This window comes from Cavia porcellus, unplaced genomic scaffold (genome assembly GCF_034190915.1).
Source record: "Cavia porcellus strain 051 isolate PalLab524CR breed Dunkin Hartley unplaced genomic scaffold, mCavPor4.1 scaffold_6, whole genome shotgun sequence".
Lineage (NCBI taxonomy): Eukaryota > Metazoa > Chordata > Mammalia > Rodentia > Caviidae > Cavia > Cavia porcellus.
In genome coordinates this window covers 24,519,750-24,535,777 of record NW_026947489.1, presented here as the reverse complement: position 1 = coordinate 24,535,777, position 16,028 = coordinate 24,519,750, and the positions used below count along the sequence as shown (strand labels likewise).

At 43.6% G+C, this 16,028-nt stretch overlaps 1 protein-coding gene across 3 annotated transcripts in view; it reads right to left on the bottom strand.

Moving 5' to 3' along the window:
- Positions 1 to 2,327: 2,327 nt before the first annotated feature.
- Positions 2,328 to 16,028, bottom strand: part of Efl1 (elongation factor like GTPase 1) — a 132,280-nt gene continuing 118,579 nt past the window's right edge. For all 3 annotated transcript variants that reach the window (XM_003475740.4, XM_063250114.1, XM_013158834.3), the window contains exons 19-20: positions 12,596 to 12,780; positions 2,328 to 2,663 (exon numbers count right to left, since the gene is read on the bottom strand). In XM_003475740.4, coding sequence (XP_003475788.1) covers positions 2,475 to 2,663; positions 12,596 to 12,780 — 374 coding nt within the window. In that variant the 3' untranslated portion in view covers positions 2,328 to 2,474. The remainder of the gene's footprint in view (positions 2,664 to 12,595; positions 12,781 to 16,028) is intronic.

Below are 16,028 nucleotides of genomic sequence, written 5' to 3'. Positions count from 1 at the left end.
AACAAGTGAACTACAAAAGCTACTCACAGAAATAATCCAGGAGAATTTTCCTAATTTAGCAAAAGGTAAAGATACTCAGATGTATGAGGCATACAGGACCCCAGCTACCTACAACCCAAACAGAGAAACACCCAGGCATATAATAATAAAAATTCCAGAAATTCAATACAAGAACAGAATATTAAAAGCTGTAAGAGACAAGAAACAGACCACTTACAAGAGAACACCCATCAGAATTACAGCAGATTTCTCTGTACAAACCATCAAATCACGAAGAGCGTGGGGGGAAATAATTCAAGCTTTGAAAGATAATAATCTCCAGCCAAGATTGAGATATCCTGCACAACTGTCCCTGGAAATTGATGGAAAAACAAGGTGCTTCCAGGATAAAGAGGAACTGAGGGAATTTGCAACCACCAATTCAACTCTACAGAGAGTATTGCAGGATATTCTAAAAAAAGAAAAATACAAAGAATCCAGAAATAATGGCAGAGAGGCCACAACGAATGGAGCAGAGAACAAAATGAAGAAGACAAACCGACAGCTACTGACAGAAAAAGAGCTCAACAGAAATGAGGCAGAGAAGATTGGATGATAGGAACAGCTATTTTGGAGAAAATGACATCTTAATAGGTAATACTGATTTAGTATCATCTTGTTTTGAAGTCTCATCTAGCTTTTGTCCTTCTGTCTCCAATGGTCTAAATAGGCTGTATCTTATTGGATTTTATTATGTACGATAGTATAAGCAAAAACCTTTTAAAGACAAGGAGATTATACAGAAACCACTGTTCATTTTCTGTTAGTCGATTCTAAATACTCTGTAATGCTGTCATTCTCTTGAATGGTTTTACATTGTTTTGATATACTTAATGCTACAGTATACGAAGTTGTACTCAAGGATTTCAAAGAAAGAGACAATATGGTAACTACTTTTAGGTTAGGATTATCTGGTGGAGAAACACTATTCTGCTTAAATGGTTATGTTTTGATCTGCGCTGTTTCGTTGTTATGCCCTCTTTTATCTCAATCTCCACTCCATTACTTACTTTTTTATCTTTATCCTTTTAATTAAGGGAAAAAAATAGCAGGATATATTATAGTAACCCACTTTGACTTTTCATTACCTTGATTTAAAGCCCTGTATTACTCTCACCATCTGGTTTTTAACTGATGTTCCCCTATTCTGTTTTGCTGGATAGTATCAGGTTCGAAAGTTTAGGCATCAGCTGTGAAGATAATGAGATTCATTATGACGCCCATTCTTGTTGACTTTTATCTACTTTTGAAGACCTACAATGTCTCCAATGTTTTGGTTTTGTCGGTTTTATTCTTTACTGTTTTGTTCAATTGTATTATAACTAACGATATAGGCAATTCTATTAGAGATAGCGGGAGGCATTATGGTAACCATTGTTGATCACCTTGTATTATGTTTTTACATTATCTATTATGTCCACCCTTTTGACTTGACCGATTCTGTTCTGTTATGTCACATTTGGTTTTACTCTCTTCCAAAAAAGTAATAAGAACTGTGGGAGCAATGAAACCCAAAATGTGTAATAGTCATGGTACAAAAGAGAGGAAAAGAAAGTGCTCCAAACTATATAATTGCATGTATATTTAAGTGTATAAGATAGAAAATGATATCACAGAGTTTTATTGGATCAATGAACAGAACTGTTTGCAGTATCATTGATGGAATGTCCACTTTACAAGCTTTAATTTTGTGACTTGAACAATTATTTCTAAGATGACAATATGTAATCCATTAACTAGTGATTTCCTACTGTTCATTTTTTTTCTGTAAATCTGTATAACTTGTAACCTTTCCCTGCTTTTTTTTTCTTTTCTCCTTAAATAAAATTTAAAAAAAAAGAATGAATGAAAGAATGAATGAAGGGGGTACCAACGCTGAGGAAACATGAAGCAGAACGTTTAAAGGCTGACCACTGAAAGGATTCTGCTTTGTTAGATAACCCTGTAACTCACTAAAAAAGCCACTCTTTCAACCATACAGTCTTTACAGATGACACCGAGCATTGTGATTTGGAGCAGAGAAGAGACATTTGCACATGATGCTTGTGTGGAGCATCTGAGGAGCACGTGTTGACACTGTGAGGATGCTTGCTTGGTGTCAGCGCCCCCACTGTAGTCTGCATGCTGCGACCAGCACTGACTGGTGGCCTGGCCACAGCACATATCTAACCATGGTGGTCACACACTGGGAAGTAAGAAACAACTCACCATTGAAATATATATGGTAGCTTCTTGCCTTGAGTCATATTCAATTAAAACAAACAAAACTCTGAAGATAAGTCAACATCTTCTTTAAAATATTTATAAGAATTAACTTTATTGAAAGTGAATGCAAAGAGATAAGCAGCAATAAGAGATTTTGCAGAGATTAGGCCCCTGTGGGCCTTGCCGTGTGCATTCACTGTGAAGGAAAGCACCCACCCACAGAGTGGGAGCTACTTGTTTTTGCTGAGCGTCCTCTGCTTCTCCGCGTGCTCCACAATCTTCTCCTCCACGTGGAGCCCCTTTCGCTTCCGCACCGCATTCATGTACTTCCGGGCCTGGTTCTCGGAGTCTGCCTTTTCCCCAAAATGCAGGTACTCCTCCTCTGTGGTGGGCACCCAGAAGGGGTCACTGGGAATGATCTTGTTAAAGAAGGGGACAAGCAAATATGTTTTAAATGCATTTATCAGGCTCTGGAATTCACATTCTTAGCTAACAAAAAAGTCAGGCAATGAATATACAGTTAGTGTGGACAGACAAGCCTAACAAAGTCTGCAACACCTATGTGATTCCATGCCTTACAGAGAGAGCCCTTTTAAGTCACTAAGAGAGAAAAGTATTAATCTTTAATAAAGATATTTAAGAAGCTCGCCTTTGCCTTGGATATACCTGAGTATTAATGTCTGCAGCCATCTGACCTTTGTCTTGACGTAGACCAACACAGACAAACTCACTCTGGTTATTCTGAGTATCTGCTCTAGAAGTAGTCACTGAGGGGCTGGGGATTTAGCTCAGCGGCATAAGCACCTGCCTTGCAAGCAGGCGGCCTTGAGTTTGGTCCCTGGTACCGATAAAAATGAAAAAGACAAAAAACAAAACAAAACAAAACAAAAAAACCCAGAAGTAGTCACTGAGCTGCAGCAGGTGGGCACAGGCAGACACAAGCAGCCACTCTTCCCTTCTCCTCGGCCCACACTGTTTACTGCCCGCTGCTCAGAAAAGACAAGTCCAGGGAAACACGCCCAGACCAGCTGCTTCTGCAGACTATGCCTGGAGGAGGAAGGAAGGGCAGAGATCAGAGAAGGGCAAGAGTCAGCCTGGAAGTCAGACCAGGCAGAGGGCCTCAGTCCTTGGGAAGGCTGGAAGCCGAGTGGGTAGGAGACTGTGTATGTGCTCAATGTGTCCCCCTCCCCACCTTTCCTCTACGAAGGGAAAGCCCTCAAACTGACACTGGTCTCTCGGCCTCCTCACACGGCCCCACGAACACTGACCTGGTTACTAAGCGTGACAAAAGAGCGCACTGGCCTCCTCTTTCTCCCTTTTTGCCCTCAGGAAGTACAGCATCTGCTGGGTTCCTGCAGCTGTGTAAGAGCAGACTTTGCAGCAAGAACCCTGCCTGGCCCAAGGTATAACTACAGACCAGGCAGCAGGAAGCCCACTCGTCTATACAGACCACATTTTTCAACATTAACTTTATCAAGAAAAACGTGAGAACTTGTTTTTTTTTTTTTTTTAATCCCCTTTTGGGTTATTTTTCATATTTCTCAACTGGGGGAAAAAGTTATTTATTTGGTGGCCACAAATCCTGCTACTTTTCAATTAACAAAAATGAAAGAAAATCTATTTTTATAATAGTCACTCTTCAACACTTAAAGGGATATTCTTGTTGGCCAGGAAGGGAGAGGATTTTGAAAGAAGAGACTCACAGCAGTGAAACATCTCACCCACAGCCTACAGGGAGCCAAGGTAGACCCAAGACAAGGGGGGCCAGGCTCTTCCTGCCCACAGCCAGCACGGTTTTCAGGTGTGTGTGGCTGCCCTGCTCTCCTCTGGAGCTGTGGCAGACACAAGTCGCAGGCTGTGATGTGGAACAGTCACCTCTGGAATCAGACTCGCCTGTATGAAGTCCGTTGTCCTGTGCTCTCAGTGCTGGTGAGGCACCTAGCTGAGCCATAGCCAAGGACACAGCGGGAGCACTCGCAGGCAGAGGGCAGAGGATGAGGCCACTCTTGAAGTGGCCAGCAGTGAGGCCACCTAGGGCAAAGCATGGAAAGAGAAGATCCCAACTACAGATGACCTTGGGAGGGAAGACCACACAGCACCATGGAAGACAGAAACCAGGTTCAATCAGGAAGAATTCCTCTGCAGCTCAGGAGATATAAGAACTATCAGAAGACAGCCATGTACAGCGTACCCTTAGAACTCCTCAGGGAAATAAGTAAATGGCATGGACTGCACCAATGCTGAAAGGAAATAACCAGAAAGCCTAGAGAGACGAAGCAAATTCAGTAGGTAGGTTAAACAGAAGACTACTGAAAAGAGAATACAGTACGTAAATTAGTAGATAGACTGACACCCAAATACATAAAGAACTCTTATAACTCAACATACAGGCAGTAAAAAATTCTCACACTGACCAAACACTTGAACAGACATTTCTCCAAAGACAGTGTACAAAGGACCAACACATTCTGGTCATTAAGTGAATGCCAAATCAGAATCACAGTGACACCAATGCAGGTCCACAAGCAGTCTGTACTAAAAGTACTTTTTTTAAAAAAAAAGAAAAATAAATGTTGGTGTGCTGTGAAGAGACTGGTAGCCTCACTGCCTGCTGGATAGAATGTGAAATGCTATAGTTGCTGTTGAAATGCTGGCAGTTCCCCCCAAAATTAAACATAAAATTACCACATGATCCAACAATTCCACTGCTAAGTATATACCGAAGGGAAATGCCTCTCCAGGTGCAGTAACTATAGCTAGAGCAGGAATGCCCCAATGTCTAGTCATGGATGAGTGGCTAGGTGAAACACAGGCTATTACACAGCCATAAAAAGGAATGAGCTGTTGTGCTAAGTGAAGTGAGACAACAAAGGTCACATATTACATGAGTCCTGCATTTGAATATCAGAACAGATAAATCCATGGAGACAGAATGCAGATTAGGGGTTTACCAGCAACTAGAGGCAGGGAAGAAAGGTGAGAGAGTGCTAGCAGGAGGGAGCTGCATCTGGAATGGAGGGACTGTTTCAGAAGCTGAGAATACACCAGATGCAGAAGAGTTGTTTACTTTACAATATATGAATTTCACCTCATTATTTTTAAGAAGACAGACTTACAAATACAGTACAGAGAGACAGAAATTTTAAAAAGTATGAAAGAAATGTCAGGAGCCACACAATACATGTGAGGATTTCTCTAATAGGCATTCTAACATCGAAGAACAAGACATGAATCCTTACAAAAACCTTAGTCCTGAGTCACACAGCTAGCCCAGGCAGGGGCAGCGGGTGCTCAGCTCTGCTACCAGATATCACGGGACAGGGGACCTGAGTGAGACCAGGCTCCTCCATCTGGGCACACAGACACAGAGAAAATCAGAGAGGTCAGGTCACCTACAGAAGAATACACACTGGCCACAGCACATGCCAGGGCAAGAGAAGGTACTGCAGATGCCCTAGCGGGAGCCCAGAACTTTGTACCTAATGAAGCTATCATCGGGCACTAAGGAGATCTTTTGTGGGCAGACTGGAAACACATGCAAACAACTAAGCAATCTTCTTTCAGCAAAAGCAGAAGACCCCAAGGTAACAGCCTCCTGGAGAAAGTGAGAGTGGCCGGGAGGGAAAGTGTAAGCCCCAGCTCTGGGTACCTGACACAGAGCTTTCAGGATGGGTGTTAAGTACAGCTGGGGGTGAAAAAGGGAGGGTCAGGGAAGGGCCAAGGAGTGACTGGAAGGAACTCAGACTGAGAAGTCACAGCCAAAAGAGGGAGAGCCCCATCCTGTGTGTCTGGGGGAATGCACCCCAATCCTGTAGGCACATGGGCTCCTGAAGACTCAATTCCAATCTACCAGCTGCTGTGCCAGCTTGGCAGGGCTCATCTACAGGAGGAGAATGTCATTGTGAAGGCTAAGGCTCTGGACTGGGCAGTGTGAGGGTCAAAAGACACCCTTGGGCGGAGCACAAAGGAGCCTTATGGTGATGTGACAGTGTTGCTGGTCGTTAATATTCGCTTCCCCAACCATGCACACGCACACACACATAGAAAGAGACAATGGAGTCTGGACCTAATGGTGTCCCACTGCGCTAGCCCTAACTGTGTAAATAACAAGTGTTGGAGCATTATGGTCCCTGAGGTCAAGACAATCCTGACAGCGGGGTGCTGTGGAAATCAAGCAACCCACAAAAGGCATGCTGCAAGGCACTGCCAGGGCCTTGCTCTGTATGGCTCCAAAGCCTGAGCCTTTCCCGACAGTGACTTCAGGGACTGGACTCACCCCCTGCACCCACGGAGACAGTACAGACACCACACCTGGTGAGACTTAAACATACCATGTGGCTGTGTCCTAGTGCTGTGCTGTGCTATAACCCTGGGAGAACAGAAACAGGGTATATGGGCTCTCTGTATATGTACTGTTTTTGCAACGTCCTACGGCAAAAACTTATTACAAGTCTTTAAAAGCCACTCTCCACAGTTAGAATGCTCTTCTGTTGGAGGATGACGTGCAATTCCTAACACTAAGAAACCAAGCACATGAACCTCCTTAGTGCTGATCTCTCTGCTCTGCTTGGGAGGAGATGATGCTGGAGGCTCCTCACCCAGCAACACTGACAAGGAAGCTGCAAGGAACAGGGGCGCCAGGGTCTGTGTATGAACTCAGGAGCAGGAGGGGCTGGCAATTCCCAAAGCTGGGCGCAGATGCCGAGGCCACGGCAAACACAGCAGAGGGACCTCAGTGCGGGCTCACCACCAGTCCCTCCCTGCTCAGCTGTGAGACTGCCCACAAGCCCGTCAGCCCACCTTGGCAAGGTGGGAAATGGAAATCTAAACTTATCGAATGAGAACTAAGGGAGATCATTAGGTGAGGTTAGGAGCTTGTCTCATTGCTGAGACAAAATACCCAACACTTACAAGTTAAGGGAGGAAAGGTTTATTCAGCTCGCAGTTTATAGAGGCTTCAGTACATGTTGGCCAGCTCCAAGGCAGAATGGCATTGCAGAGAGAAAGAGCTCACGGTGAGGGCAGAAGGTAGCAAAGCAAGCAAGCAAAGCATCTTCAGTTTCTTTCTGCCCCTTTTATATTCTACGTAGGCTGAGATTAGAGTAGTACAAACTAACCAGTGGACTGATTAGTTATCACACACCCTCAGTCCTAGCACCCTTAATCCCAGCACTGCCCCATGAATCAATCACACACTCTAGACCCAGCCACAGTGAAAGAGGCCCACCTGTAATCACATGAGGGCGGCCATCTACAAACAAGCTATAATAGGGCCGTACCTGGAACGCGGGAAGAAGGTGGTGACCTTCTTCACCACACTACAGTAAGGAACCCAGGGCGGGTGGTGGTGGCACGGGTGCAAGCCAAGATCAGTTGAAGGGAGAGGGGAGGCACAGACAGTAGCTGACCCTCTGTGCTCTTGCAAAACCAGCAGGCTGGAGTAAAGGGACATCAGAGCCACCAAGGGCTGTGCCTCATGGCTGGCAGGTGAATCCTGCTGCTCCTAGCCATCCCTGGTCCACTGTGTGGAGGAGGAAAGAAGCAGCATCCTCCGTGCTGGAGGAAGGACTGAAAGCCTCTGAGGGTTCATGTTTACCAAGTGATGACCTGATCTCTAAGAGTGCCGTTTGCAAAGCACTGCAGGTAGTTATAACGTGTGCCATGATGCCATGAGTCCAAAGCTCCAACAGTGCCCTCCCCTGAGCAGGTGGAAACAAACCCATCACAGAATACAATGAAGCTACAAGCTCTTGGCAAGTCTAAGATACAGTGGTTAAGTACATTTTAAACCCTATGAAAAAAGAAAGTAAAAAGTTGTAGAGAAAGAAAGGAATGCGGTGCTAGGCAAAGAGTCATCTATCTCAGAATAACCAATTTAAGAGCAGAGTCCCTGTTTCCCTTCTAAAGCCTGGTGCAGCAGTTCATGCCTGTTAATCCCAGGAGTCCCACAGGCCAAGGCAGGAATGCCTTGAATTCAGTCTTAGCCTGGGCAACCTAGTGATTGAGACTCAATCTCAAAATGAAAAAAGGCGGGGGGGCAGCTCAGTGTGAAGGCCCTAGGTCTAATCCTCAGAATCAAAAGAAGCAGAAAAAAAAGACCCAGGGGTAGGTTGCAAGACTCCGCCTTTGTCAGCCTTGCCATAGACCGAGGCTAGCTCCGGTTGCTTCCTGGGGCTTCCAGACCCACTTTCGCACTCAGCAGCATCTGCCCCAGGAGCCCTTCTAGAGATGTGGCAGCTCTGCTCCTTATATTGGAGCTCCTTGCCCCGGCAGGGCAGGTGCTCTGCTGTTGTCACCAGACGATATCTGCTAGGACATGTGAGGTCATGTGCCTCCACATGCCTAGGAAGCCTCAGGACAAGGCATATGGAAGGATGCCTTCCTCAGAGATCAGAGACTAGGCCAGCTCCAAGGCTGCGTGGCTCCTCATTGGTGCATACATCTCACATACACAGCTCATGGGCCTGGAGGCAGAATGTACTTTTGCAACTCCAGCCTAAAGCGATGCCATCTTCTAATTCACAGGAAGGTACCCCAGTGCAAGCTGTTGCCCTAGGCATTAAAAAAAAGTCTAGAAAAAAAAAGCATCACTGAAATTTCTGCCCAAGTTTTATTGTAATTACAGAAGGCAGGTGGGAACACCATATCCAAAACAGGCTGCAGGACCCTTCCCTGCTCACCCAGGGGACACGGAGGGCACCCCGGGGTAGTGCTATTATACACATGGACAGTAGCCCTGGTTGCTTACAACTTTCCCTCTGTGCCTGTTATTGGCTCCTTTTCCTCCTTTCTCTCACAGAAGGGCAAAACTTAGAAAGCAATCTTGAGATTGCTGACTTCAAAGGTTTCCTCATGGAAAATGCCTATAATTTTATTTTCTCTATTTTTTTGAAGCACTTTCTCTCAAAAGCTCTTGATTGTAAATTACATGGTATGGTAGAATACAAATGAAAAACAGTACATTAGAGTGAGAAGCCAGATCTCAACAAATGTGTTATTTCTAAACCTAACTATGGGGTAACCAAGACAGCCAAGAAATATCAAATCAATGACATTTAATTATAATGTCATTTTTAAGACTTTCAAAGGTTTGAAGCTTCAGGAACTAGGACCATTGACAAGAAGATGACAGAAGGATGGTATAAAACTGGAGCAAAACTTTTCTTGATGACATTTTTCTCTAACATTGTTTATTAAGAGACTGATTTTTAATAACAAGCTATAACTAAGCCAGAAACTAGTATTTTTAAAATCTAAGTGTTTTAAGATCAATTTTTCAATTCCTCTTCCCTTTTTAATTCTGACAGATAAAGGAAACTGGAAATCATCATGGCTTTCAGAAGAAAAACTCCCTATGGGTTAAAACCCTGCTGTTTTTATCCTAGCGGTCCCTAAACATTCTATTTTCTTCAGTAATAGATAGGTGCATAGCCAATGAGGCTCAGGGGTGTAGGCACACTTCTCCTACAGAGTTAGGTACTGAACATTTCAGGCTTTGCAAATATTCTCTAGCCCAGACAGTTAGCTCTGCCGGAAAGCACATAAATGAGTAAATGTGTAAATTAGTGGGTATCATTGTATTCCAATAAAATGTCACTGACCAAAGAGGCCACAGTTGCTGACTCCTTACTGAGGTGGTGACTATATTCCCCAGACCCTTGTGAGGTAGGACCTGGTTACTTGAGGGTCACGATGGCCCTGGGTAGTGGGTGACAGTGTGTGTCCACAAGGGACACATATGGCTGCTTTCCCTACCCCATCCTTTGGGCTGCATAGGAGACACAACAGTAGAAGGTCAAGAGCGATTCTGGACCATCAGTGGAAGCCAGGCATTGAGACTGTAGCTGGGTTGCCCCCAGAGTGAACCACAGCCCACCCCAGACGCCTCCTCAGACTCAGAGGAAAAATAACCTTCACCTTACTGGAGCCACTAGAATTTATCATGCCTGTTACAGCAGTCTTACCTGTTTCCTAACTAACATAATTTGCCCATTAGGAAACAAGGGAAACTTTAATTTGTAATTCTTTTAAAAACTGGCTTGATAAAATCAATTTTTAGGACAAAACTATAAAATTATGAGTGTTTTAAACAAAAAGCAACATACATGAATTCAATGAGGGCAATCTTCCAATAAAGATACCACTATGGGAATGGGAATGCTCACTCTGGGTCTGTCTTTACAGTCAGTCCCAGGGATTACTTATCCTACACTCTCCATTCTGACCCCACATTACAGTCCATTTTTCTGTGCAGTGCCAATCACGGCTGTCTGTGTGAGACGGACCACCTGTCACTGTTAAGACATTCAAAGACAGTTCTGATGGTGGTTTCCAGCAATGCCAGCACGAAGGGAGAACGTACTTTGTCTCCTAAGGTCATCACACTGGAGGGGAATAAATCGCTTTCTGGTTCTGTATCACTTAGTTACACTGCCTGGCACTCACACATCTGGTCATTAAAGCCTGTGCAAGAGAACTTTGAAATGCTACTTTTTATCAGAGGCATCAAGATATGTTTGCACTACAGATAGTTTCCACATTTCAGGCACTGCCTTTCTTAATCCACTCTTTCTATTTCTTGCTGGTTTGTGTTTCATATAAAAGTTGAATGCCAAAAACCAAAACCAAAATTGAAAAGCTAGAATTCTGAATAAATGGGAAATTATTATCCATATACTTGAGGACTAACAAATAACTTAAAATGTTTTCAGGCTACTGTTTTCTACATAAGGAAATACAGCAATGTTACAAGCCAATAAAATCATTAAACCATCATTTAGTTTTCAAAAATACAAAATACAAGGAAAATTCCATAGAAGAATCGTTGTTAAAATAGAAAGTCTATACTGACCAAAGAAAATGTGATCTCAATCAGAACATTAATGTTAATTCAACCAAGCGTTAAGAATGTGGCTTTTAAGGACAAGCAGATGGAGTTATAGCCTTGGGCTAGCAGCTCACTGCCATCAGTTAGGTGGTATGAACTTGTCAACCAATCAAGTCTGCCCTGTGTAAGGCCAGCTCTTCCAAAATGCCGCCCTTCTTTCCTTTGCTGAGTCCTTGATTATAAATTTTATTTTAAAATAAAAATTCTTCCTCAATTATTTTCTTTGTATGCTAATCATTTAAATTTCAGCTCTCTGTGGAAAGTGTTCTTGAGAAAGGAACCCATCAGGCTAAAGGAAGTGAGAGAAATGAGAAGAGCTTATCATTGAGCCTAACCATAGTTTTGCTAAAAGAGTTTAAGAACAAAGCCCTGGACCATCTGTGTGCCACACAGTACAATGCCACACTCCAGAGAATGGCCGGTACAAATGTGGTGCAGACACAGAGAATCGGAGAAACAGGAAAACAACCCTAGCCAGCAAGTGGCTTCCATGGTCAGGCTCCAAGTGGGACAGCTGCCATCCAGGGGTGAAAAATCAGGGAGGCCCCACAACCTCCCCAAATCACTGACAAAAGTAGTATCTGGAACCAGGACTGTCTGACCCTAATGTCAGCACTTCTCCTAAGTTACATACCTCCAGAGTAAAAGTGCAATTACTGAGGTTCCCTACAAACAGAGACAACAAAAACTGCTTTTGGAATACAATCTGCCTACTCTCATCTTTTAGCTTACAGACTACCCTGAGGTGAGGCTGTTTCTGCAACCGGGGGTGCTTTCACACAGACCTCGCTTTCCTGGCCTCTCCTCACCCCACGCCCTGCCTGCCTCTTACACACTTCCTGGGAGGATCTGTTCAGGGAGGCCAGGCTGATTTTCCACTGCCTCTTGTAATGATTTTCTCTCAACTCCAGCAACATGTGCACAAGTGTTTTCTTTTCTTCCCTGCAATGTGGATCTGCTGCCTTCCTTTCTGAACACAGATATGCTCACCCAGCTTGCCTGCACTGACAGGGAAGTGTTCTGATGAGCCATTTCATTTCACAATACTTGAAACCATGTGGACCCCGAATCTCCAGAAACAGGAATGCAAAACAGGTAATATAGGGTAACTTCAAGCTACCCTTGCAAAGAATTTCCCCTCAAATGCTGGAAGAACTGTTTTCCTCTAGAAGGAAAGGAAGTTTCCCTTTCAAAAGCTCTGAAATTTCCTTTTAAAAACCTTACTAAAATTTTTGTGCCATAGATTTTACATCAAAGATGCGTGCGTGTGTGTGCATGTGTGTGTGTGTTTGTGATAAGCCATGCATAATCTAAGGATCCCCCAGTTCGGACAGAAAAACTCATCTGCTTCTCTTGCCTGTCTGTCCTTGGAGACATGGTATGACTCATTTGCTGGCTACTGCTGGTCCTGCTGCAGGAAGCAGACCCATGGACGAGAAGGACAGGCAGGGATGTGAGTCTTACCTCCCAGTGGCTGAACACCAGCTGTGGGCTGGCCAGGCCACTCGTCCTCTTCCTGATCTCATCAGCAAAACCAAAGCTTTCAGCTACAGGCAACACTGCCTTGATGATGAACATGTCCGTCCCTTCTTTCATTTCCTCTTGAAGCACCCGGCCTTCTCTCTTTGACAAGACAGCATAGACTCGACCTGAAAAGCCAAAAATATTTCGAATTCACTGATTGGTCATCTGACATGAGCCAAATAAGGGCACTATCACTTACCTATCCTATAACAACCCGTTAAATTTTATTAAGCCATGAACTTAAGTGTTTACTTACAAAAATTAGAAATAAAAGATAGCAAACCCTAGAATTATACTATCCAAAGACAATCTCACAACACAGTGTGGGACGCTGGAGACTTATAAAAGCATTTTTCAATATAATTATACCTAGGAGTTATCTCTGTAACAGATCCAGTGAGATGGGCGTGACTGGGCTCTGTAAATCCTAAAGTATTTTAAGAACCATGAGACAATATTAATACGATGGCAGTCATCATTATGATGACACAGGTTATATGGGCTGAGCAAGCAAGTGCTTGATGGATTGTATAAATATGTGCTTATATTCTTCTTAAGCTGCTAATATTTAAGTAGTATAGTATTATTAGAGTTTTATTCTACTAGAAACTGATAGCATTTGGAGTTTTTCATGTCTGGTAACAGTTTCTAGCATCACATCACCAAAATTCTAGCAGAAGGCTAACACTCTTCAGGCTCAGTTCTACCTCACACAGAGGAGGGAGGGAGAAATCGGCCCTTAGGCTGACATGTGTATGAATGTCCATGGGTACTCAAAGTAATCTGTCAATTTGGAAGCAGAATACACTGTAGAGAACAGAGATGAATTAAATAAAAATCTCAGAAAATCCTGTACAGCTTGCTGTAGCTAGCAGATCCTCTTGTTAAGAGCTTCCTGGTTCACCTACTGCTTAAAGAATCATTTCAATTACACGACTGGCCTATGCATATGTAAACGTCAGCGTGGCTATCAGGCAGTGTCACAGCCTCCCAGATCCTCCTTTCCTAGGTCACAGCAAGATGGTGACTCCAGCATGCAGTCCACCCACCCATCATCACCCTGTGCTTTGAAGCAGGACTTGTGGACACAGCACCACTGACTTGTTCTTCTCTCCAACACAAGACTTCCCCTTGGTAGTGATGACTAGGAAGGATCAATGGAAACCATCTTCAGAAACTCACAGTGTCATAAGGCCTTAGGGTTTTCAATAAAATAAATGAATGAACAAATAAACAAACGTTGCATTAGTGATGAAAGGCACTGTCTCAACCTTGGGCCCACAGCTGGCTATCATACTCTTCTTTTTCCTTCCTCTTAAAAGGCAGCTCGTTTCTCCGTGGCTTGACCTCCCACACCTGTGCTCTGCTCCTGTCCCGGCTCTACTGAAACTGCTCACTTCAAATTTCACAGCATATTCCTAATCTGGCGGGTGCCTTTTTCTGAATTCTCATTCTGCGTGACTTCCCTGGTATTTTAAAAATTAAGTTTACTGGTACACTTGAGGTACAAATAACGATCACATTCATCATAGGGAATTTGTACCTGTACATGCTATAATTTGATTCTTTTTTCCCTCATTCCCCTACCCACCCTTGTATCACTCTTTCTCTTATTTACAAAAGCTTTGTTTCATTTTTCCCTTCTTGTCCCTTCCTTCCTTTCCTCCTCCCCATTTCCCTAGTTCCTTTTCCCATCTGAACTTTTCTCCCCATTTCACAAGATCTATTATGCAGTTTGGTCCTTGGCTTCTCACACCAGAGAAATAATGCAGTAGTTATCTGAAGATACAGACCAGTGCCTGCTTTGCCAATTCCGGCCAGTCTCAGCATTATCCCCTTAAATTCTTGGCCTCTGATCAGCATTCTATTGTTCACCTCACTAACTCCTGAAGTGTGAACTTCTTCCTATGAATATTCTTTGAAGCTTCATACTCTTCTTTGAACTCTCCCTATCAGGGAACCAATTTATTTGTTTGTGTGGCTTAAACTCATTTCATGCCTGAGACTTGTAAGTCTTCCTCTAAGCCAGACCCCTTCTACCACCTCAATCACATTTACTATGGCTGCCTGAACATCGCCACTGTGGATCCAACTTCCTCTTAAATTCAGCATGTCTAAGAATCACTGCCTACTGCAGAAGGCAATGCCGCACCCCTAACTGTAGTCATTCCCCTCGTCGTATGTACCAGAAATTTCAGTTACAGAATCACAACAGCAGGCTGGAGGAACTTGAGCTACCAGTTCTGCTCCTTTAGTCACTTCAATTCTGTATGCAAACCCTAAAACTCAGTGGCCCCTAGGCAGCGTTCCATCTCTCTATAGTCCTAACAGTCACACAAGCCCTGGGCCTCAAATCTGTTCCACTATAGTTTCTACACGAGACCAAGTTTCTACCCAATTTTTATCAGATGTGACAAATTTAGTCCTTCTTCCACAAATCAGTCTTCCCTTTTCCAAATTCATCTTCCTGTGACATGCTCTGTAATTCCTCTTTTATCTCTGCCACCTTCCTACTTCAACTCCCATGATTTCTTTACTTCTCTCTTAATATGTAACCTGAAAAGGAATATACTATAATACTTTTAGTCTGACAAGTTTTAATAAAGTAATACAACAACTATAATCATTATTAATTCCCTTTAGGTTATATATTCTTTGAGCTATAGAAAAAAAAAATCTTACCATAACAGCTAGTGGGTATGAACTAGTAATCTTTATTCTTCTACCTCATACAAGAAAATTTTTAAGTTGGTCTGTGGAAGTAAACGTGAAAAGGATTGAGGAAGTTGGGGCAGAGGATTAGGAGAGGGAGGTAATGGGAACAAGCTGCTGCTGCAGTGCAGGCCATAGCTCCTCCCTTTGTGGGTCATGCCAGAGGGCTTGGATCAATAACTGTAATTGAATCCAAATGTATTTAATCATGTACTGTACTTTTGGGCCATTTGATTTTAATTCCACTAAAACTACATTCCAAAACTGGGGCATAGTGGTGGATCACTCAACAAAGGAAACACTCTAACAGGACTTCCCCAAGACATGCTGGTCTCACAACAGGTAAGTCCAAGGCTTCAGTGCACTCAGAGGCCTTAAACCTGCAACTGTTACCACTGGGAAATTAACACGGCAAATCAAAGACAACTTCTGATGGCACATGGTCTTCAGGGCTCCAGACATTATTCATTCACTAGAAGATCCCCGGGTGTCATATGAAGGGTACCAAGGAAGAATTCTTCAGGGAAACAAAAAGCTAGAGAGTTAATCACCTGAAATTGTTGGGTCTGGGCTAGATTCTCACCAACTACACTAAGAATGTCTCAGTTCCATGTAGGAACCCGAGACTGGGAGTGATCCACGGTTTCATCTCCTGTGAGGA